The sequence below is a fragment of the Squalius cephalus genome (assembly GCF_949319135.1).
Source record: "Squalius cephalus genome assembly, chromosome: 11".
Taxonomy (NCBI): Eukaryota; Metazoa; Chordata; class Actinopteri; order Cypriniformes; family Leuciscidae; genus Squalius; species Squalius cephalus.
In genome coordinates, this window is record NC_137132.1 from 29,972,726 (window position 1) to 29,997,830 (window position 25,105).

The window sequence follows — 25,105 nt, forward strand, 5'->3', positions numbered from 1 at the left end:
AAACACAAAACGGTCTTGCCGAGCACACATACGAAACGGCGAAGAAGATATATGCCAAGTAGCGTCTCTACACTGTTATACTGTCTATGGTCTACACTGCCGGGAAGAAATAAGACGAGGAAGATGCAAGGCAAGATGATTGTAGAGCTGCTGGTCTCGTTGGTGTCGGAACATAAAGAATGACAAACGCGACAGCGACTACAAAAATCTTGATAAAAGAGAACTGTTATGGAGTGGTATTGCACATTGTGTACCGGGGTATTTCTGTTTTACATTAAGCGGCATCTAATGTCAGGGAGTGAATTTGCATGTTCACTCGGCTCATCGTCAGCGAAAATCGCTTGGGTGTGAACGCAAAAAACGCGTTGAAAAACGCTGGCGAATAACGCGCGCTGATATTCGTCCCGGTGTGTAGGGCCCTTAACGGGCCGTATGTGACCCGCGGGCCGTAGTTTGCCCACCCCTGGCCTATAGCCAACAGGTCATAACCCAGCAAACACAGAACGTTGGCACAACGTAGCCAACCTTCTAACAACGTTTTATCAACATGGCCAAAAGGTTGCTATAAATACGTTGTGTGGTGAAGGTTGTTACAGCGTTGTCACAATGTTGACATTAAACCACCGTTCAGGGCCATTGCTTAAGGTTGTGCCTAGGGTGTCTGGACAACCACTGGACTATGTACTCGTCACTGCCCTGAAGCGCGAAAATCAGCCTTTTAAATTCCAACCACCTGTTGGGCTCAATTGTGTTCTCGTTCATCATCGAGCAAGGATACGTGAGTATTGCGTTTAATTTAGCCTACCTCAGCTATCAAACACAACCTACAACTTTAATTTCTAATGTGATTAATGTAGCCTCGCTTGCACTGTTTAGTTTGTCATTTGATTTTTCCGCTATCTCATTCGTTTCTTTGCTCCTCTGGATTTGTGGATGTTTCCCCGGTTACCGACCTTTCGGCTACTGTCTGCCATACAGACCCGGTTTTGTTCATTAAATGTTCTGATCTGCCTTTGCTTTTTATGTTTTATTTATTATACTTAAAATACATGTGTATATTCGTTTATTTTTTTTTATTATTTTTTTTTCACAAATGTATTACTTTTGGAAGTGCAATTTGATTACCATATGCAGTTTTAATAAAGTGGAATTAACGAAACCTTCTGTCATTTTTACTCTTCAAAGTGTACACTTGCAGGTGTTGATAGCCCCATTAAATAATAATATAGATAAACAATAAACGATAAAAAGTATATAATTATCTAACAAAATGCTAAATGGGGGATATAGCAGCATATACAAATATTGTCAGAACGTCGTCTCTCAGTTGCTGAATGTCGCGGAACAACGTTGCTACAGCCCTGTCGCGTCTTACAATTCTACGTTGTTACAATGTTGCGAGCACGTAGACAGCGACGTTGCCATAGCAGAAATGCAACGTGCCACAGACGTTGCCACAACGTAAATGTGTTTGCTGGGAAGTCAGAGAGAGCGCGCATTTAACATGTATACAAAGATAGCACTAAAAGATAGTGCTTCATTTTAAAACTATTAATTGCGACTATTGCTCAATTTACTATTGCAATCTCACTATTGCGTGTATGAAGCCACCCGTGAATATACTGCGTCCTGTACCTCATTTACTTTGACGGTAATTTTGCTTAATCGCAGACGAAGGCTTGGGACCAAGCAGAACGGCTCATAATAAATGATTGGACTGGTGATATTTATACGGGACTGTTTTTAGATTAAATGGGATTTTCCCCATATGGCAGGACCCATATTCGTGATCATAAACCTACCGGTCCGTACTTGCATGGGACAGTGCGACGCAGATAGACCTCTTCCTGTTTACATCAACACCGCTTTCCTCTAGAGTTTAGCGGTTGCTACAAAGGTTTCTCTATCTATCTCTTTCAGGTTACTATTCGCTCTCCTGTTACTTTCGAAATGTGTCTTTTTGTAATTTTACTTCTAGGCGGTAGAAATGCTGGCACGCAAAACAAAGAGCAACAAACACAGCAATGTTTATTGTGGCCTAAAAGTTTATGAAAGCTTTTGCAACAATTTGTCTACCGAAATAGCCTACGACCAAGGTAAGTGTTATGGCGAGGTGTTAAAAATGGTAGATTATGATCTAGTATACTGCGACTCAGTCCTTTGTGTTTTTGTTAGCAGCAGTTTAAACGCATTTAGTTAATTTTAAAAGTCTATTTTTTTTTTTCAATATAGGCTATATTAATCATAACCTAGACTTTGTAGTAAATAGGAACAGCATGAATCTTTCGTCTCAGTGCATGTGCAGTGAATCTTTTGTCAAGTCTTTTGTTTGGATTTGTTATTATGTTTATTTTATTATTAAGCTCACTGCAATTGGATCAAACTCTCCTTTGTTTTTGAATTCACCATACAAAACAAAAGGCACAGAACCCGGATCGTGACAGTACAATTGATATTACTTGGCATTTATAAACATTTATATGTTTCAAAATTTAAACTTTAACTGTTTAAAAAATATATTTGGTAAAAAAAAAAAAAGAAGAATATAAAGCATAAAAGCTAAAATACGACTAAAATGATGGACATGCAGGCTCTCATGAGTGTATCTATCCAAACAGAACACACTCAGGTTCTTTGTCTCTCCTTATTTAACTTTCAGTAATCATTTTGTGGCTTTTTATTTGTGTAGTTGTTTCTTGGAGTCAGCGGTGGAGTCCTTCATGAGGACGACAAACAAACATTTAGAGATGGAGAATTCAGGAATCAGGTAGAGCTACTCACATTTAAGTCACTATTAAAAGATCTAATGGCATCTTTTCATATAGCCGTATTACTAAATAAATACATACATTACAAAACATCCACGTAGAGATCAGAGCTTGAACTCTGAACAATACAGAATGATTGAGTGCCTTATTGCTTTTATAAACTTTAAACTTTTAAACATTTTTATACAAATTCATTAAGTGGCATGTTTCCGTTAGATGTAGTCCCAGACATAACAGCATGTTGCTATGCAACAAACATGGCATAACATTAAGTGACTTCTAAAAAATATTATTTTATATATTTATGATCTTTAAGGCCCGTCCACCAAGACAAATCAGAGCCCAGTTGTGTGTCCATGAAAAGTGAGCGGTCAATGGGATGCCCTCCAAAATTCAACGGTGAAGCCTTTCCTCCTGGTTACAGGTAATTAGATGACCTACAAATATAACATGGAAATTGTGAAAAGTCCCACTTTATATTAGGTGCTTTTAACTATTTACTAACATTTAAATTAATCTTTTTATACATTGCACTTATTGTGTACACACATGTTTTTACATTGTTCTTATATTCAAAATACCTGCATGTAATTACAGCTGTAATTCATTTCTGTTATTACATATACAATTACACTGTTAAAGGAGAACTCCGGTCAATTTTAACATTGAGCTCATTTTTTTGTACATTTGGAGTGCTGTCAATACAGAGAACAACGACAAAAATCGGTGTTGCCTACACCGAGTTATTCTATTTTTAAAATTTGCACCCTGTTGACTTCAATGGGACAAGTACTAAACCTGCTTTTAGCCTCTTAACATCCTTGATGTGTCATTACAAGTGCACAGAAAATGTGAGTGATTCCTTCAGAGTGAACACGAGTGAATCTGACTGCAGTAGATGTGAAAGAAATGTATAAAAATTATGTTATTTAAGCCAGCGCAAATACCTGTTTACATCCTGTTTTTCGGTTAAAGTCCAAAGTAGTCAATTGCCGAGTTCACGCGCATAGGTTTAGTTACCTATGATCACGCGCGTGAACTCGGCAATCGACTACTTTGGACTTCAACCGAAAAACAGGATGTAAACAGGTATTTGCGCTGGCTTAAATAACATAATTTTTATACATTTCTTTCACATCTACTGCAATCAGATTCACCCGTGTTCACTCTGAAGGAATCACTCACATTTTTTGTGCACTTGTAATGACACATCAAGGATGTTAAGAGGCTAAAAGCAGGTTTAGTACTTGCCCCATTGAAGTCAACAGGGTGCAAATTTTAAAAATAGAATAACTCAGTGTAGGCAACACCGATTTTTGTCGTTGTTCTCTGTATTGACAGCACTCCAAATGTACAAAAAAATGAGCTCAATGTTAAAATTGACCGGAGTTCTCCTTTAACCCTTGTGCATCCTTGAGGACATTTTTGGCTTTTTCAGTTTTGTTTTTTTGATCACTTTGCCTGTGTTAATGCTAACTGCATAAAATTTGGCACGGGTGTGTATTTTTATTGGAATTGTACTATTTCATCATCATTTTCTTTAAAAAATTAATTTTGCACTAGTTACACAAAATACTTCCTCTCAGGACCTTAAGGACAAAAATGTCCCCATTGAAACCCATTAAAACTGCATTTTTTAATCCCTGTGCCGTTTAACTATAAAATGATGCAATCTTTTTTAATAGGCTTTCATTCTGTTGGCAAGGCTTCAAAATTGACATTTTTACCATTTTTTATCAGATGGTGCCATTTTTTCAGGTTAGGCCTATAAAGCAAATACTCGCATTATTCCTGTTTTCTGCTTCGGCATATTATAGAGCCAACTGGATAAATTATGCAACGATAATTGTGTGGGTTTGTTGGTATGGATGTCTAAGTGTGGTTGGTATGTGTGTTATAAAAAAAAAAATGTGTTGGTGTGCATGTGTGTGCTTGTAATATTTGAGAGAGAAAAACTCAACTGCAAATCGAAAATTCAATCACTGTGTTCACCAGTGGAGTTTTGCTGGCATCCAATGGGGAAAGTCTGGTACTGCGCCCAAACAAAATCTTACTGAAAGCTCATTTTTTGAGATATCATCCTCAAATTCGGAACACAACCTGTTTAGATTTATGGCTTTGAATTTATATCAGTTTTAGAGTTCCAAATGTTTCATAAAATATATATTTTATATAAAATATTGATTATAATGTTCATAAATATTTTTCATAAACTTAAACTTCTATAACATTTTTTTGGTTGCACTTTTTTTCAATTTTTTCACTTCAACAACAATCTGCCAAGGGTCTTCTTTAAAATGAGACCAAACTTAAGTATTTGCTCCCAAGCATAACATTTTTATGAGAGTTTTTTGACTTGGACATTTTTGTCCCTTTTGGACCTATGAGTAAGTTTTTGTTTTGTTTTTATGTTAACTGCATTAATTTTGGCACAGGTGTCTATTTTTATTGTAATTTTACTATTTCACCCCCATTTCATTTGAAAAAAAAAATGTTGCACTAGTTACACAAAATACTTATATATATTTTATATAAAATATTGATTATAATGTTCATAAATATTTTTCATAAACTTAAACTTCTATAAAAAAAATTTGGTTGCACGTTTTTCACTTTTTTCACTTCAACAACAATCTGCCAAGGGTCTTCTTTAAAATGAGACCAAACTTAAGTATTTGCTCCCAAGCATAACATTTTTATGAGAGTTTTTTGACTTGGACATTTTTGTCCCTTTTGGACCTAAGAGTAAGTTTTTGTTTTTTTGTTACTGTTAACTGCATGAATTTTGAGCTATTATAGAGCCAGTTGGATAAATTATGCAATGATAATTGTGTGGGTGTGTTGGTATGGATGTCAGAGTGTGGTTGGTATGTGTGTTATAAAAAAAAAAAAGTGTTTGTGTGCATGTGTGTGTTTGTAGTATTGAGAGAGAAAAACTCAACTGCAAATAACAAAGCCAATCACTGTGTGACCAGAGGAGTTTTGCTGGGATCCAATGGGGACAGTTTGGTACTGCGCCCAAACAAAATCTTACTGAAAGCTCATTTTTTGAGATATCAACCTCAAATTTGGAACACAACTTATTTAGATTTATGGCTTTGATTTTCTAGCCGTTTTAGAGTTCAACTTGTTTCATAAAATATATATTTTATATAAAATAATATTCATAAATAATTTTCATAAACTTAAACCTATATAACTTTTTTTTGGATTTACTTATAAAAAAAAATTTAACTTCAGCAATAATCTGGCAAGGGTATTCTTTAAAATGATACCAAAGTTAAGTCTGTGCTCCCAAGCTTCAACTTTTTATGGCCGTTTTTTGACATGGACATTTTTGTCCTCTTTGGACCTATGAGTAACTTTTTTAAATTGATGCACAAGGGTTAAGCCTTCCCTTACACCTTAACCCACCCTTAAACCTACCCATACCACCAAACCTGTCCCTAACCTTATTATAACCCATATCCCACCTCAATAGCAGCACAAGTGTTTTGCAATACAAAATGAATACAATAAGTACATTGTACTTATTTTTTTTTGATGTAAGTACATAGTAGTCAAGGACACCTAATATAAAGTGTGACCAAATCAACTAAGTGGATGGAGTTGTTTAGAGACATTGATTATCTTTGACACATTATGTTCTCCAGCAAGTGTCACAGGTTAGTCATAAAACCTGGGGATTTTGATTGGGAGGCTGTTGATTTATCTGTCCTTTTGGCATGATCACATGCCTCTCATAACCCCTGCAATCACATCATTAGATAGAAAACAAACACAGGCGGTATGTTTTTCCTTGAAGTTTAAGCTCAGCACCTCAGTGGAACACAGTGTAATGTGACTTTTTACCAAACTGATTAATTTGAACTGATTAATTTGTGTAAATTCAGTTATTGTTTTGTCTTGTTGACTACATGTATACAATTGTTATGTAAAATACTGTAGTTTATTCAGGGCAGTCCTAAAAAAAAAAAAAAAAAACAAGAATTTATGATCCTTATTTAGTTTTATTTATTAACATTTTGCAGACTCTACAAGGGTTATGTTAACTTATGACCATACCTGTGTATATTAATTATTAAAATGACTGAATGACCTCTGAAAATAGGATAATATCTTTCTTTTTAAGGTCAGTCAACAAAGATATATCAGAACCCAGTTGTGTGTCTATGAAGAGTTACCGGTCAATGGGATGTCCTCCAAAATTCAGTGATAAAGGCCGCCTTCCTGATCACAGGTAATTAGATGGCAGTATAATTCATAAGATGAGGGGTCACAAACTTTTGCACAGTTGCACTACTGTGTCCACTACTCATATTATATGCAGCTTTCACAGTCAGTCATTTCACACGGACTACCTTACTTTTTACTGTTTACCTTACTAACTTTTTTTATTGTCAACTGTGTTGTAATTTGAGAATTAGTTGGTATTGATTGCCTCATTTTAGCAGACTTTGTGTTTAAGGGTTGTTACAAACGTGTAAGATCTTCTGCACTATGGTTTCTGATCACAACATTTATTCTCCTATGAATGTCATTATTACATATTATTGTTTATTTATTTCAGTGATTCAGCCTCCTCCACCACCAGGCTTGTCTGAAGACATTTTCATGTGTAAGACTTTAAAAATATGTTTTATGATTTTTCAGAGTCCAGCAGGAGTCAGACAGAGAAACTGGACAGATCAGCTGGAAAAATAACCAGACCATCAGTATCAGAGACAAAGAGTGAGACCATAATTCACATCTAAAAACAAACAGCATAGAACAAAAGTTCATTTCTGAATTCTCACAAATAGTGGCTTATTAGAGCCACTGAAGTTTTTTCCAAATCTCAGTAAACAAATTGTTACAAGGAAGATTATTTGGACTGTATACAATGATCAATTTGAATTCTGTATATGTTAATAATACTAATAATCTACTATTTAAAATTTATAGCAATGCATCTCAAGTCCACAATGCAGTTAAAACAAAACTAAAAATGAAGTTTCAGTGTCTGAATGAGGGAACCGCAAATCAAGAAAACCCGACATTCCTGAATGAGATCTACACCGAGCTCTACATCACAGAAGGTGAAAGTGAAGACTGTAATGAACATGAGGTGAGACAGATTGAGACACAATCCAGAAGAACAGCTATGGAGGACACACCAATCAAATGCAATGACATTTTTCGGTCTTTACCTGAACAAGACAAACCCATCAGAACTGTGCTGACAAAGGGTGTCGCTGGCATTGGAAAAACAGTCTCTGTGCAGAAGTTCGTCCTGGACTGGGCTGAAGGGAAAGAAAATCAGGACATCCACCTTATATTTCCACTTCCTTTCAGAGAGCTCAATTTGATACATGACCAAAAACTCAGTCTTTTAGATCTGCTTCACATTTTCTTCACAGAAACAAAAGAACTGGATATTTCCAGCAGTAAATATAAAGTGTCATTCATTTTTGATGGTCTAGACGAGTGTCGTCTGTCTCTGGATTTTCAGAGCAATGTGAGGTTGTGTGATGTGACTGAATCAGCCTCAGTGGACGTGCTGCTGACGAACCTCATTGCGGGGAATCTGCTTCCCTCTGCTCTCATCTGGATAACCTCCAGACCAGCAGCAGCGGATCTCATCCCCTCTGAGTGTGTCCATCGAGTGACAGAGGTACGAGGCTTCAATGAGCCACAGAAGGAGGAATACTTCAGGAAGAAAATCAGTGATCAGAGTCTGGCTGACAGAATCATCTCACACCTGAAGTCATCAAGGAGCCTCTTTATTATGTGTCACATCCCAGTGTTCTGCTGGATCTCAGCCACTGTTCTAGAGAAGATGTTGAGTGAAGCAAAGAGTGGTGAGATTCCCAAGACTCTCACTCAAATGTACACACACTTCCTGATCATTCAGACCAACATCAAACATGAGAAGGACTATGAAAAGACAGTGAAAGATGAAGACATGATTCTCAAACTGGGGAAGCTTGCTTTTCAGCAGCTTGTGAAAGGAAACCTGATCTTCTATGAGGAAGACCTGATAGAGTGTGGCATTGATGTGACAGAAGCATCAGTGTACTCAGGATTGTGCACTCAGATTTTCAGAGAGGAGTTTGGCTTGTATCAGGGGAAAGTGTACTGCTTTGTTCATCTGAGCATTCAAGAACATCTTGCAGCTCTATATGTGCATCTGTCCTTCATAAAATATAACATAAATGTATTTGATCTGGTTAACAAAGGAAGATTTTTGTCCAGATGTTTTAACTTTCTGAAATATAAATCATCAAAACAGATTTCATTATCAAATCTCCATCAGAAAGCTGTGGACAGGACATTAAATAGTAAGAATGGACATTTGGACCTTTTCCTTCGTTTCCTTCTTGGCTTCTCAATGGAGTGCAATCAGACTCTTTTACAATACCTTCTAACAGAGACAGGAAACTGCTTGCATAACAAAGAGAAAACAGTTCAGTACATCAAACAGAAGATCAAGAAGAATCCTTCTCCTGAGAAATTCCTCAATCTGTTTCACTGTCTGAATGAACTAGGTGACTGTTCACTAATGGAGCAAATTCAAGATTATGTGACAGCTGGAACAGTAAATAAAGTGAAACTGTCCTCTTCACAGTGGTCAGCTTTAATTTTTGTTTTGTTGACATCTGAGCAAGAGATGAATGTGTTTAAGCTCAAAGATTTTGTTGGATCACAAATGAAAGCTGATAGAGTTCTTGTAAAACTGCTGCCTGTGGTTAAAGCATACAGATCAGCTGAGTAAGTAACTTTATACAATTATTTAAATTGAGTTCTGTAGAGTTTGTTAAAGTCTAAGACATCAACATTTTTGCATGTCCATGAGTTTAATACATTACACTTGATTAACATTTGCAATAATATATTCTGAATGTCCAGTTCCCTTTTGAAGTGTAACTTTAACGCTGCGTCTTAGTGTTGGCGCTATGGGCAACACCCTCGGCATGACCTATATTTGAGCACGTGTACACACACCCCAATCCATTGGCAGACAACAGTCCATGACATCACACGTGTAGCATCCGTGCTTATAAAAGGGCGCCTAAATTACACATCATCAGCTTTTTTGTCTTTAGTAGACATTTGTTTTTTGTAGCACATGGCAATAGAGAACAAGATTTTCAGGAAGTTTGTTCCTCTGTGTCTTTGTTTTATGACACAAAAGGATACGCATGAACTGTGTTATCTGCCTAGAAGCGTGTTCAATTATTGAGGGAGCTGAATGAGCTCATTGTGAATTTTTTTTAGTGAAGAAGCTCTGCTCTCACTCTGTTTATGATGGTCACAGGTTGAGCTGGTGGAGGAGTTTGGGAGGTGTCAATTTCCCTGATGTCCTCTCACCAGTTCAGGCAATCTGCTGGATTCAAAAGCCTGCTCGGAATGATGCGCCCTCCTCTTCACAGTTGCCTTCTTCATTTTAATAGTCAATCACAAGTCTTGGGGTTGGTAATGAGGCAGAAAAAAAAGAAAATTCTCATCAGTTCCACTCCAGCATTTCAGCTGGGAGGTGTCAGAGGTATTACACTTACCTCCAAAAGCCCTTGTTGGGCTTTTTGCGCTAGTTGTAGCGACCTTTGCCGAGCGATAAGGACAGAGTTAGAGCAGGTTAACGTTTGTTTTAAAAAAAAAAGTAAAGAAATGAGCAGAAACCACTCACTCTGTTGCCTGCATAAAATAGCCTATTTTATGCAAACAGTAGCTATAATCGACATGAAGCATGGTGTATAGGGGTTTCGTTGGGCAAAATGCTTTGCATCCCATGCTCCTGTTTACCACCCTCTCTGTTTATTCATATCAAGTTTTAATTAGGTTTGCATGCTTTATTTCTGCACTCCCCAATTACTTATTGAGGTTTCAAGTAGGGTTTAATCTCCCCTGTTATTACCTTGGGGTATAGAGCCTGCTAAATGAGAGTTTCTGGGCAAACCACAATGTGTCCCATTTCTCTCGTTTGTCTCCCTCCCTTTATAATTCTATTTCAGGAGGGACATTGCTCCCTTTTGGATGGTGGCATACCTGAAGGTTGTTTCCTGTCCTTCGCAGTACACTCAGTTCGAGGTACTGACTGCTAATGTCAGAAAAGCTTTTCATGCTTCCTTCATTAGGCTGCTCCTTATGAGTCACTTACACCAGAATATGTTCTGCTTGGGGCACTGGCTTTAGGGAACAGAGCCACTGTGTAAATTTCCGCACAAATCACATAGGATGTTCTTAGGTGTTGACATGCTGGTTGACTCTGACTAGTTCCTCAGAGTAACTTATGTTACTTTTTTATATTCACATCCTGTGGGTAGTCATTTCCTCAGGATGGTGTAGTGGATATAGTGATGTTACATTTGACACTGAAGCTTCAAAGTGCATATCAAGTACGCAGTGCAATTTCTCATGAAGCTCCATGCCGGAGCGCGTATTGTTTTCAGAGAAACACGTGATCAAGGAAAGTCTCAGTGCTTCATGAGGCTTCATTTGCCCATCCCTAGTTCCACATAATGTCAACGCCAAGACACAGCGTCAAAGTTCTACTTTGAAAGGGAACGTTTCAGTTTGCGTATGCAACTTGGTTCCCTTAGAAGGGGAATATGATGCTGTGTCTCGTTGCCATACATACCATGCTTGCACGTCCCCTTTAGACAAAAAAAGTTGATTAAGTGTAACTTAGGCAGCCTTTTATATGCACAGGCACTCTGCTTGCGATGTCATGGACTGCGGTCTGCCAGTGGATTGGCATGTGTGTACATGTGCTCAGACACCGGTCACACTGAGGGCATTCACCATAGTGTCAAAACCAAGATGCAGCATCGCATCTTCCTTTTTAGAGAACCGGGTTGCATACGTAACATGAGACGTTTTTTGCTGAGTCCTGAGTTTGTCTGTAAACTGAAATAGAAATGAAACTCTGATTGTCAACTTGATCTGAAACTTCTGAGAATGAACTATAGGATTCAGGAGTAAAGCTTTAACGGTGTAAATTCAATCAATCTCAGCAATGTTTTGAAAAAATATGAACTTGTGATCTCACAGAACTGATTGGTTATCAAACAATTATATCCGTTAGGTTATTTATTTTATAGACAATTTTAATGCTAGAAAAATACTGTGTTCTTAACTAAGAAGAATGTGTCATTGTTCATGTTTCATTGTTCTCTACAGGTTGAACAGTTGTGACATCACAGATGAAGGTTGTGCTGCACTGACTTCAGCTCTGAGATCAAACCCCTCACACCTGAGAGAACTGAATCTGTCTGGGAATAAACTTGGGGACTCAGGAGTTAAGCTGCTTTCTGGTGGACTGGAGAATCTACACTGTAAACTGGAGAAACTGTGGTAAAATAATCTCTCTAAGAATTATTATGAACTAATATTACAGAACCAGATTTTGACTTTGACTTGAAAATAAACATAACACTCTTTTAAAGATCAGTTATTAGTGTCAAACAGACCAGTATAGGAAAAACTATGCTTTCACGCTATCATGAGTGATTAAACAAAAAACATGTCTTTATGTCACTGTCCCTCCAAATAACCATAACTTATGTCACAAATAACAGGGACCGGTTTTATGTGTCTGAAATAAAATCTAAAATATCTTACAAAGATTTGATGTCACAAATATTTTTTTCCACAAATTAGAAAAAAACAGATTAGGTCTTCCTCTGAAGTGCCTATGATAATGTGATCTGAGACTGCATTTGAACGGGTCCTCAAAAACATATTTTGCTTTAGACTTCAGGAATAAACTCAATGTTTAAAGCAGAGGTCTTCAATCCTGCTCCTGGAGGGCCACTGTCCTGCAGAGTTTAGTTCCAACCTGCTTCAGCACACCTGCCTTTGAATATTCAAGCAATTCTAAAGAGCTTGATGAGCTGATTCAGGTGTGTTTGATTAGGGTTGGAACTAAACTTTGCAGGACAGTGGCCCTCCAGGAGCAGGATTGAAGACCTCTGGTTTAAAGCATATTATAACAATCACATTCAGTCTGAAAATAAATAAATAAATGAAACGCTTCAGGTTCATCCAGTGTTTGAAGTTGGCTGGTTCTATTATATCATTTTATATTATAATCCATCCATTTTTCAAATGGCTATATCTGAAGGGTCATGGGGCTATTGTAATCATTGAATATAATATAATACCAATACTATTTCCCCCAAACATTGGAACAAGATTTATTATAACTTGACATGTTACTGGTTAAGAGGAAAAGTATTATACCGGTTTACACAGCAGGCATTAACAGTGCCTTGGCTTTTATATATACAGTGCTATGCATAAGTTTAGACACCCATGCTAAAGTTGACTAAAAAGAGGAATAAAAAATCATCTTTTGTAAATTGACCTTAATGCCTTAATTAAAAAAATGAGGAAATATTCAACCTTTAAGGACACCAATTTTCTTTGTGAATGAATAATGTATCGTAAATAAATAAATGTTCTTCCTTAAAATACAGGGTGCATAAGTTTGGACACCCCTATGTTAAATTCCCATAGAGGCAGGCAGATTTTTATTTTTAAAGGCCAGTTACTTCATGGATCCATGATACTATGCATCCTGATAAAGTTCCCTTGGCCTTTGGAATTAAAATAGCCCCACATCATCACATAGCCTTCACCATACCTAGAGATTGGCATGGTTTTATTTCAGTTTGCCTAATAGCTGGTTTGATTTGCATTGAGAGATGATCTTATGGAAAGTACTCCATGCCAATCTCTAGGTATGGTGAAGGCTATGTGATGATGTGGGGCTATTTTAATTCCAAAGGCCAAGGGAACTTTATCAGGATGCATAGTATCCTGGATCCATGAAGTAACTGGCCTTTAAAAATACAAATCTGCCTGCCTCTATGGGAATTATGCACCCTGTATTTTAAGGAAGAACATTTATTTATTTACGATACATTATTCATTCACAAAGAAAATTGGTGCCCTTAAAAGTTGGATTTTTCCTATTTTTTTTTTAAATTAAGGCATTAAGTTCAATTTCCAAAAGATGATTTTTTATTCCTCTTTTTAGTCAACTTTAGCATGGGTGTCTAAACTTATGCATAGCACTGTATATATATATATATATATATATATATATATATATATTATAGTATTCTCTCTTTGGTAATGAACCCTCTGCTTAATTCATCTGTGTTATGAACTGAAAGAGTTATAATATAATGTCTTTGTTCTCTGCAGGTTGAGGTATTGTGAAATCACAAATGAAGGTTGTGCTGCTCTGGTTTCAGCTCTGAAATCAAACCCGTCACACCTGAGAGAAATTGATCTGTCATGGAATAAACTAGGGGACTCAGGAGTGAAGCAGCTTTCCATAGGACTGGAGAATCTTCACTGTAAAATGGAGAAACTGTGGTAAGATCATGTCTGCAAGAATTAAATTTGAACTGGTCTTCAGATTCATCTTCACTCTCTTATCACATCATAAGACATCTTATGTTCCCCCCTTTTTTCCTTTATTTAAAAACAGTTGTATTATGAAACAACATTTACATAGAAAAATGTGACAACTGATAACTGAAGAGTTTTCTTGATTTATTCTTTATATTGATGTGGTTCTTGTTTTCTTATTGTCTTGTTTAATAATTATACTGTTTGTGTAAACATGATTTTATAATATAAATACCAGTTAGTGGATGATTGTCCACATTAGTTCTGTGACCCAAGTTATGTTAGCTGAGTGACATTATCAAGAACTCTGCTGTTCCATTTGCAGAATTACCAGCCTTGCATCCTCCCATTCTCGGGAGTTTGTACGCCTGAGTCGAACGTGGCAAGTCTGAATTACTAAGGACACAAATTAAAATTATTAATTTTAAATAAATTATATTTTAAAATATATTAAAATTAGTGGTGGGCCGTTATCGGCGTTAACGTGCTGCGTTAACGCGAGACTCTTATCGGGCGATAAAAAAAATATCGCCGTTAATCTATTCTCCAAGTTGGATTGGGAGCTGGCTCTATACTACACAAGCTATGATGACGCAATCTACCCGCGGCCGCGAGGTACACCCGGCTGCAACGTATCATATTCGTTGTCATCTTAAGTAAACACGGCTGAAAGTGAAAGCTGGTGAAAAAGATCGGTGCAACATCCATTATTTGGACTTGGTTCGGATTTAAGCCGTCCGACGAGCAGCAGCAAACTATATAGACAGAGTGTGTGGGGTAACAGTTCGGTAAGTTAACACATGACTAATCCGTTCTACCACCTCAAATTCAAAACGAAACATATCACTGAATCCCAGCGTGCGCGAATTATTTCCAATTTCCCAATATATCTTAGTGGTGTAGCACATAATCTCTGTCTGCGCCCGATTTTAAGAATCGTTGTTGTGTTTCTTTTTAACTGAAAAGACATCAGTTAGACAATATTCTAATTTTAAATTTGGGGTTTCATAAGCTCCAAGCCATAATAAACATTAGACCTACTTAAGTCTCTGCAGCTAGTGTATTTAAATTTTATTTATCTGCAAAATTATGTTGTATCCTTACAGTTTTGCACAATATATGTTCTCAAAACTACATACACCCTTTAAAAAAAAAAAAAAAAAAAAATTAGCAGTTGTTTAGCAGGGTCTGTGTATCCTGTTCTGAAATGGTTTTATTATAATATATATCGTTATCGCAAGAGGTAGGGCTGTAGTACTCGAGTCTGGTCTTGGACCCGGTCTTGGACTCGAGACCGTTTTTCTATGGTCTCGGACTTGTCTTGGACTCGATGGTATTCGGACTCGGACTTGTCTCGGTCTCGGCCACTGGTCTTGCCATATATGGCTTTTGGTCTCGACCGAGTCCAGGTGTCTTTATGATGTTCCCAGTAAGCACACATACGTCGCCGCGATATTAAAACAAAATATTATTGGAGGGAAAGTGAAACACTGGTCACCTAATAACTAGCTGCATTTCGGCTCTTTTTCGTGAGCCGGCGCGTTTGACTCAGCTCATTGAAAAGAGCCGGCTGTTTTGACTCACAATTTAATGGCTCTTTAAAAAATAAATGTTTTAACTCGCTGAAAGTCCACCGCTAGTGCAACGTGAATATTCACATTTTTAATTGTCCATAACAATCCGAAAACTTGCCTGCTTGCCTTGCACATCTAATTAATAGGCGGTGTCCTCCAATAGTAGCCTACTGACAGTTGGGATCATGACTTGCAGGTTTGCTTAGTGGCAAACTTTTTTCATTTGATTGGTGTCAACCGCCACCCTCCCGAATTTAATTAAAATATAATTTTTCATCACGTCATCCGCCCGATTCGCGGTTTATCCGCATCTCGAGTGTGTGTGTGTGTGTGAGTGAGTTGGCTTTGGACTTGTCTTGGACTCGACAAAGGTGGTCTTGACTACAGCCCTAGCAAGAGGCTGCAATGTATATCACAATATGGATTTTAGGCCATATCGCCCATCCCTAATTGATAGTAGTTGATAATAACATAGGCCTACGTAATGTTACCTACGGACGGTAACAGTACAGTAGTAACCTTTTACAGTCTATGAGTAGAACAGCTTTCTCAAGCAGTTTGTGATGCATTTTGGAAACAGGAGATGAGCCCCTGGTCTAATGCACCACCTGGCTTGAGAAACCCGTTCTCAAAGACTTACTTTTATAGTCATTATTTGGGTAGCACACATATTCTGAATACCTTCGGCAGAATTCAAATGAGCCATTTTAATCTAGATTAATCTAGATTAAAAAAAATAATCTATGCCCACCTCTAATTAAAATAGAAAACAATTATTTTAAATTAATAATAATTCGCAATATTACTGTTTTTTTTATGTATTTTTGAGTAAATAAATGCAGGCTTGATGAGCATAAGAGACTTCTTCCAAAAACCTTAAAAATAGTAATGTGTCCAAACTTTTGACTTATAATTTAGAAAAAGAACTGAAGCATACTTTTGTCATTGTTGCATGGTTTAAGGTTGCTATTAGTTTCTGATAATACATTTATTCCTTATATGACGTCATTGTTCTCTGCAGTTTGAGAAGTTGCGATGTTACAGATGAATGTTGTGCCGCTCTGGCTTCAGCTCTGAGATCAAACCCCTCACACCTGAGAGAACTGAACCTCTCCTGGAATAAACTAAAAGACTCAGGAGTGAAGCACCTCTCTGTAGGACTGGAGAATCCTCACTGTAAAATGGAGAAATTGTGGTAAGATTCACACATGACAAAGACGTGAAAAGAAAGATGCAGTAACAACCCTCTACAATGCGAATAAATCACTCTCTTATGCGACTAAATCTTTACTCTGGGCGACTAAATAATGTCTATCATTGGCTAATACATTCTTAGTTTACTTGCTGGTGTGTGTTAGAGGCTAAGTATAAGTTTAGCATATAAATATTTTTACTTGCTGAACACTCTGACTGAGCGCTTGAGAGTTTTGCTCTCCGTCAAGCGATCTGTACTATTTTAATGCAGCTCAATGGATGTGCAGCATACCTGTATTTGACGTACCGTAAACTCTAGTGTGAAGGCACATGACTCCCCAGCGCCTTGCTGTGAGTACTGTGTTTCTCACACACATGGAAAAAGAAAGAGAGAGCAAGAGAGTCTTACATGACATGCAGAATCGACATGCTACATGTAAACGTATTATTTGGAATTATTCAGCTTTTAAGAACAAGCAGAAGATATGGCGGTTTCTCCGGTAGTGAGCGAACACTGACAACGTTACAGAAACACTGAATGACCAACAATATCATAAGCACCACCACCAGTCCTAAATTCAGTTAAAATGACAAATATGCATAGATAACAAATTATAGTTCTAATAGTTTTATTTAGTTCTAATAGTTTTATTTATTTTAGTTTAGCTCTACTAAAGTTCTAGCATTAAATAATGCTTGAATATCATAATATCATAAAATAATGCTAGATTGACTGATGTTCAGAGTGTACGTTCCGATATAGAAAAGCTGTGCCATTTTACAAAGATAAACTGATGGAGGAATTATATTTATATATATATATATATATATATATATATATATATATATATATATATATATCAGTCTGGCGAGTAACCCCAAAAAATATACTAGCCAATGGCGATTCTATTGCCAAGGTTTACGTAGAGGGTTGAGTAAGAAAGCAAAAATGTTAGAAACAATATATTTGAAAACTTATTTTCAAATTAGGGTTCTAATTTTACTCTCTTTTTACTGTTAATATAAACATGATTGGATGAATATCAGTTATTCTCGTACCTAACTGAGATTTTAGTTAATGGCTTTCTACATACAGAAGGACACAAAATTTAGGAGAGTGTCATTGTTTTCTGCAGGTTAAGTGATTGCAGTGTCTCATATCATGGTTGTGCTGCTCTGGCTTCAGCGTTGAAATCAAACCCCTCACATCTGAGAGAACTGGATCTGGCCAAAAATAAACTGACAGACTTAGGAATGAAGCTGCTCTCTGATATAAGGAATGACGCCGATTATAAACTTGAGACACTGCGGTGAGTAGTAAAGGAAACACTTTACAACAAACTCTCGTTTGTTTACATTAGGGGTGTGACGAGATTTTGTGCCATGCCATCTCACAATATTAATAACTGATGATATTTCTCATCGAGGTGAAAAGCTATCTCGCGATGTCAACATGACAGAGTTTGTGGCCCAACCTTTTACAGTGATTGCATTATACTGTTCTTATATTGTTCTTTTACTGCAAATTATAATTTATATTTAGAAAGTAGAACTGAAGTGACATTCATTACAAAATGATTATTAGTTAAAACATTTCAAAACGCACCTGCATTGTTTTTTTGTTTTTTTACTTTTAGTGGAATAAAATACTATTTTTCCTCAAAGTCATGTATTTCGTCATTGAAGATTTCTTAAAAATAATGTTAAAAGTCTTGTTCTCTTGAGCTCACTATCATGTATCATCTCGTCTCATGAGGCTAGTGTTATCGTCACACCCTTAGTTTACATTTGTTAACGTGTTAATTTGGTACAATTCATTTTATGGAATAAAAAACACTTTAAAATGATTAATGCTTTTAATGCACCCTGTCCCAGCCCAGACGTGTATGTCATCTTACATTGCATGCAATTTAGTTATGAACATGATGCAGGGCAATGAATGACTGCGTGAGGAAGCCTTTTAGTTTTTGATATAATTTAGCAATATCACATGCAAGTGTGATGTGTTTTTTTTTCTGAATATTTGCATGATTGCAAACGTGTTATTGATTTTATACAACAGTTCAAGTTAATATTGTTAAATTCTATAAACAATATTGTCTGTTTTAGCTCAATTTCACCAGTGAAATTGAAATTTTCCAATTTAATATAATCTAAATCCATTCCATAGAATTTCTCAGACAATCAACACGTGCAAAGTTCCAAACAAAGCCACAGCAGAACTGTACAGGTCTAGGCCGGGGTGCGGTGCTGTGCAGTAAAAATGTTAATAATAATAATTATTTTTCTATATAAAATCTCACCAAATGAACGTTTCATTACAGAATGAATCCGCAGTTTTCAAATAATCAACAAAGCCAATGATTCAGTGACCCATTCATAAAGACAGCTACTTGCTTTGTCCATATTGTAAAGTGTTACCGTAGTAAAACTAATGTTACTAATATGTGACTTCATGAACATTATTTCCAATATTTATGGTGTAAATTTGGATTCTATTTTATTGGGTTATAAATTTAAACAGTTTGATAAATGAGACTGCATATGGGATTTAAAGCATTAAAGTAAATGTTTTTTTTTTTTTAATAACAGGTTTTAGATGGCAGTTTAATCTCATCAGAACTAGGTAATGGCGAATAAGAAGGCACTTCAGAGAATTTACAGTCAACAGAATACACTGGAGGAACAGTGAACCCTGTGTCTGTGTGTGTGTGTGTGTGTGTCTGTGTTACATAGACTAAAATCTCAAAAAGTTAAACACTATTCTTGTGTTGATCACAAGGTGCAAGTCACTTCAAATTTCATCAATGCAGATCGGGGTTCTTGTGAAATGAAGAGGAATTTTTTTTTTTTAAATGTAATGTACATTTATGTTATTATGTTTTTTTTTTTTTTTTTTTTTTTTTTGCATACTTATATTTATTCCAAAATATTAACTGTAAGAATGCAGTGACAATTTTCAGATTTCGTGTATTTTATTTGTGTACTAGACTTCAGACATGGAGATGTTACCTTTTAATTTCCCCAGGCTGAGTCTTCAATTAAATCTCCATTAAAAGTTAGGTGCCATGCAAAAGTAAAAGTAATTCCATTACTCATCAAAATGTATTGAAGTAAAGAGTACATACATATTAAAAAAATTTAGTCAAGTAGAAAATAAAAGTTGCTAATATCTTTGATACTCAAACTACAAAGTAGCCAAAAATATACTTATGTACATAACTAAATACATTTGCTCAAATACTTTACACAACTAGTTAACACAATTCTCACCACTAATAAGCAAAATTATTCACACAACAGTCATAACATCGTGAATTATAAAAAGGAAACGGAAAAAGGGAAGAAAAAAAGCAAGGAAGGTGGAAGTGTCTCTGTTATGCAATGCAGACACTGGAGAGGAAGATGTTTATTGACAATAATGGGGCAGTGAAAAAGTGAGCAGGTAGGTTAGAGTCCATAGGATGATCTTGAGGGAGACACAGAGGAATGGAAGACGCAGGAGACAGGGAGAATAGTCCACTATGTGTAATCAAGACCGGACCATGGGCTGGAGTGAGGTGTCTGTAAGTCTTTCAGAGCCTGGAACGCATTGGCTTGTTAAATGCCCCAAATCCAACAGTTCTTTTTCGATTCAATTTCGCAATTCATTCACATTTGTCATATCCCTGTGACGCCGGGATATGACAATATCCCTCTGTCATATCCCTGATGGCTGCTGTTTTCATTGAGTCAGGACTAACAACTCGCATATCTTGATATTAAGGGTCATGCCTGCCTTTTGCATTTTCCTCAGAACTGCATGCAGACGAATGTCATGCTCCTCCATTGTTCTCCCCCATACCAGAACATCATCAATATGACACACCGTGCCTTCTAGCCCATAAGTGACCTCTGTAGCCATTCTATTCTGGAAGTGTTCTGGAGCAGATGTTATTCCGAAAGAAAGCTGTTTGAAGAAGTAATGGCCGTCTGTTCAACTGGTGGCAAAATGTATTTTTCCCTGCGAACTGACTCATTGAACTTGGAGAGGTGTACACATATCCAAACAGCACCTGACTTCTTTGGGACTACAACCATTCCAGCACACCAGTGTGTTGGAATGATAGTAACATCCGGACCGGTATCAATCTTAAATGGCACGTGTTTGTGTCTAAAGTCCACCATCCATGGTTCGCCAGTTCCTGTGATGCTGCAATTTTTGATGATGTGCACACCCGCTTGTGGCCTTTTTTTCCACAGGAGTGACATTATACGTCATTTGCTGGACAGTCATGCTTTGCGTGTGCTGGGGAGCTACCACACTTATGGCACTGGTTGCTATTAGAGTGTGCCATGTGTGATTTTTGTTTAGGACAATTTCCTTTTTGGGGTCTCCCGATGTTACGCTTTCCTTTGTACACTCTATCGAAAGAGCCAGCATCTGCAGCCAGTGTCTGTCACACTTCTCAGTGCAGCTTGCTCTCTTTTCACCTCCTCACTTTGCAAACTAGTGTAAAGTATTTTGTAAGTTACAGGTTCAGGTAGCTTCTAGTTTTCCTAACATTTACAGTCATTACACATCATCCCAACGTATCCGGGCTTTGCGAGCAAACTAAAGCAGGTAACACATCAAACTTCAGCACTTCTGACACCATGTCATGTCTTTTGAATAATGACTCTGGATTCAAACTGTATAAATGTGTTTCTTTACTTTCTTTAGGCAACGTTATACAATATGTTTTGAACAGCTCATTGCTGCTTAAACGACTAATCAAAAACAATAAAAGCAAAGTTCTAACCCAAAGTATGTACTGTTTTGGATTATGGGCTTTCAGCTGCTATGAGGTTAAATTATCTGGCTTCTAATAACCAAAACACGGAACCGCAGAGGGTCAGCTGAAGAAAAGTACACCTGGATGTAGCCTGCAGACTGCTTACTCTGATTGGCTCATTCGTCTTCAATAGGCATACATGATAAATGTGGACGTAGTTGGTGTTGGTCAGAGTAGTGTATAAGTTACAAAACTGTAAAAGAGAGGTGTCTAATGCTACAGAAATAAGATAGAGATTAGGTTGAGCTCAGTCTAGAACACACTTAGGCCCAATCCCAATTCTATTTTATACCCCTTCGCCTACCCCTTACCCTTGCCCTTGAAACAGAGTGGCAAGGCGTAGGGGTGAAAATATTCCCCTAAGAAATGGGAGACCACTACTACACCGTTACACGTCGTTGCTAGCGCCTACGTCACAGGAGATGCGCCAATGTTTATCACAAACTTCCAAGATGCCGTCGTCAGCTGTAGTCTTGCGTGCAGCTATTTTTTTTGCATTTTTCTTCTGAAGTTCGCAGAAAACAACGGAGATGATGATATCTTCGACGCCTAAAGCTGCGTTCACACCAAACGCGAATAGAGCGTCTGGCGCGAGTGATTTCAATGTTAAGACGCGTTTACGCGCGTCTGGAGGTCTTGCGGCGCGAATGAGGCGTTTAGCGCGGCGCGGTATACGCGAATTCGCCTCATTCGCGTGTCCACTTCGCTTCAAACTTTTGCTTTTTACACGCGTCATATTGTTAACGAACTTTAACGATTTTTTTGTAACCGTTTCTTTGAAGAACATGACCGTAAATATGAACACAAGATTGAATGTGACATAAAGAAAATGATTATGGCAGTCATGTTTCCTCTGTAGCCGGTGTATGCAGGTACATTTCTCATACCCCTTCATTTGAAGTGTGGTCCCGAAAAATCTTCGTTTCAAGGGCTATCTGGCCCTTCCCCTTACCCCTACCCCTCCAACCAAAAGAGAATCGAGACAACCCTACCCCTTCACGAGAACGCGCAAAACGGAGGGGTAGGGGCAAGGGGTAGGGGCAAGGGGTGAATTGGGATTGAGCCTAAATCTGAGAATCTAAGTCAAATTCAGTTGTTTTTTGTTAAAGCGCTATGGCCGTATCATTGAATCACTTTTACACTGCCTACAAAGACACTGTTGTTAGCTACTGCAAGTTAATCTTCTAGATTAGTCAAATTCACAAATGAATGCTATTTATTGTGAACCAGTTGATTTAAAAGAATCGGTTCAAATGATTCGGTCACGAAACAGGTCTTCATAAAGTGAAACAATATTTGACCGCGGGGACTGTGAGGTTTTTAGTCAATTAAACATTTACTAGAAAATTAATAAATGTGATGTTTTCAGTATGTGGCGCTGTAATTCTGCCACAGAGATGCACTAAAAACGGAGAAGAGGACTTGGAGCATGCGCATAACCCATATATAATAATAGGCTCAATAGCTTCTTCTACTTCTTCTTTTTTTCTTTTTTTTTTACCAAGAATTGAACAATAAAAACAACCATAGGCTTGGTACAAAATATAAAAAGTGTCTTAATCAGACAACAGACAAGCATCATAGAATAAGAAATAAAATAAATTCAAGTAAATATTAAATAAAGAAATAAAAGAGGCTCAGTAGCTTCTGCAGCACGAACACAAGCATTGTCCGCAGTTGTTGTTGCTGTTATGTAGCGGTGTCTGACTAGGGTCTATACATTGGGTGATGACATCATCGTTTCACAAAATATACGGACTGGCTGGCTTTGGCTGTACACACGAAAACGCAAGGGTGTCGTTTTCAGATTTATCCACTCTGGGACCCGGTTTCAAACAATAGCGGTTTCAGGCTCCCAAAAAGCCAGATCCGACTGGACGAAATGGCGATATACGATACAAAAAACGTGTATATGCATAGGTATGTATAAGGGGAGGTATAGTATGCATATTTGGGTATATGTTCTTATCTAGATTCACTGTAAAAAAAATAAAAAAAAAATAAAAAATTTTTTGATGTTCATTTTCTAATTTACTTTCACTCTGACCTTTTAGATAAGTTCAACGTTTGTAGAATTGAACCTGTATTCTTCATGTAAATGGAGTGGACATTAACAGTAACAAGTTCACAAATAAATTGATCAGAAATCTATTTTATGGAGATTTTTCAATATTTCTGCAATATTTGTTTCCAAGAGATTATTTGGAAAAAAATCGTGGTTGCTTCCTTTTCGGTTTTGTATATCTACAAAAATTCGGGACATATACATTTGAAAATTCTTCATAATATTTATAGTAATTCTACTTAATGAAAATGTATAGATATTGATGAAAATTGCTAATTTTGCTCAGATCAGCCAGAAAAAAAAAACACATCTCTTTTATAAGTGTTTCCACACAAACATTCTGGGAAGATTTATGCAGGTTCAACAGAATTCTGGTTATGATTGTGAAATAACATCCAAAGTTTTTACATATTTTAAATCAAAAGATGCTTCTGTTAATTATGTCGAACCTTATGATCTTATTTGGTAAATTTCATAATCACAAAAAGTAAAATAAATAATTCTAAACCTTGTCTGAATGTCTTTATGGCTGATTTTCATTTGTATATTGAGTCTCTCAAATGTATTGATGATAAAAATTTAGAGATAAATTCACTAAAGAGTTGAAGCTTCTTGACATTTTATATCCTGTCGTCTTTCTTTAAGTAGCTACTAATTAATGATTTATTTATTTTGTTTATTTCTATTTAAATCAATATTATTGTATATTTTCCTATTGTTTTTTTCCTCCTTTACTTTTTTATGTATTGTAAACCCAATCTTTTTAGTTACTATCTTTTTGTATGTCTTGTTATAGTTGTAAATGTTTCATGTTTGTCTTAATGTCTAATGAAAATATATAAATAAAACACACACACACACACGCGCGTTGTGTTTTCATGTTTTATGGGGACTTTCCATAGAAATAATTATTTGTTTTACTGTACAAATTATATCCCCTAATCTGAAACCTACCACTGCAGAAAACGTTCTGCATTTTTACGAGTAAAAACAAACAAAAACAACAACAGCACACATTTAGTATGATTTACAAGCTGTTTTCCTCATGGGGACCAAAAAATGTCCCCATAAGATCAATAAGCAGGTGAGTTTGATCAAAGTTGGTGCTAAACTCTGCAGGAAAATAGAGTTGAGAACCCCTGCCCTACACATTGATTGCAAATGTTCTGATTCTTTATTATTGTTGGGTAATGTCACGGATCTGCCAGGCTGTCACATCAGCCATTCACACAGCACACCTTCACCAGAGTACTAAACACTCACACCTGCACCTCATCTGCACCATCATCA

General features: G+C 36.8%; 1 protein-coding gene across 2 annotated transcripts; it reads left to right on the plus strand.

The window, feature by feature from the left end:
- The first annotated feature begins 1,285 nt into the window (after positions 1–1,285).
- On the plus strand, positions 1,286–24,670 carry LOC307166739 (NACHT, LRR and PYD domains-containing protein 3-like). 2 transcript variants are annotated; one of them, XM_079885354.1, is made up of 11 exons: positions 1,286–2,096; positions 2,690–2,767; positions 3,085–3,192; positions 6,901–7,008; positions 7,422–7,499; positions 7,713–9,518; positions 11,928–12,101; positions 13,959–14,132; positions 16,764–16,937; positions 18,073–18,246; positions 19,529–24,670. In XM_079885354.1, the coding sequence occupies exons 2-11, from the start codon at positions 2,721–2,723 to the stop codon at positions 19,533–19,535; spliced, it is 2,850 nt and encodes a 949-aa protein (XP_079741480.1). In that variant the 5' UTR covers positions 1,286–2,096; positions 2,690–2,720; the 3' UTR covers positions 19,536–24,670. The 2 variants fall into 2 exon arrangements, with proteins under 2 accessions (XP_079741480.1, XP_079741481.1); XM_079885355.1 differs by having other exon boundaries at positions 7,762–9,518.
- The last annotated feature ends 435 nt before the right edge of the window (positions 24,671–25,105 follow it).

Excerpts from the sequence above, each read along its gene's own strand:
- LOC307166739 (XM_079885354.1), top strand. The coding sequence starts at position 2,721 with ATGAGGACGACAAACAAACATTTAGAGATGGAGAATTCAGGAATCAG. Across the intron at positions 2,768-3,084 it reads ATGGAGAATTCAGGAATCAG|GCCCGTCCACCAAGACAAAT; the intron begins GTAGAGCTACTC and ends ATGATCTTTAAG. Across the intron at positions 7,500-7,712 it reads ATCAGTATCAGAGACAAAGA|CAATGCATCTCAAGTCCACA; the intron begins GTGAGACCATAA and ends TAAAATTTATAG.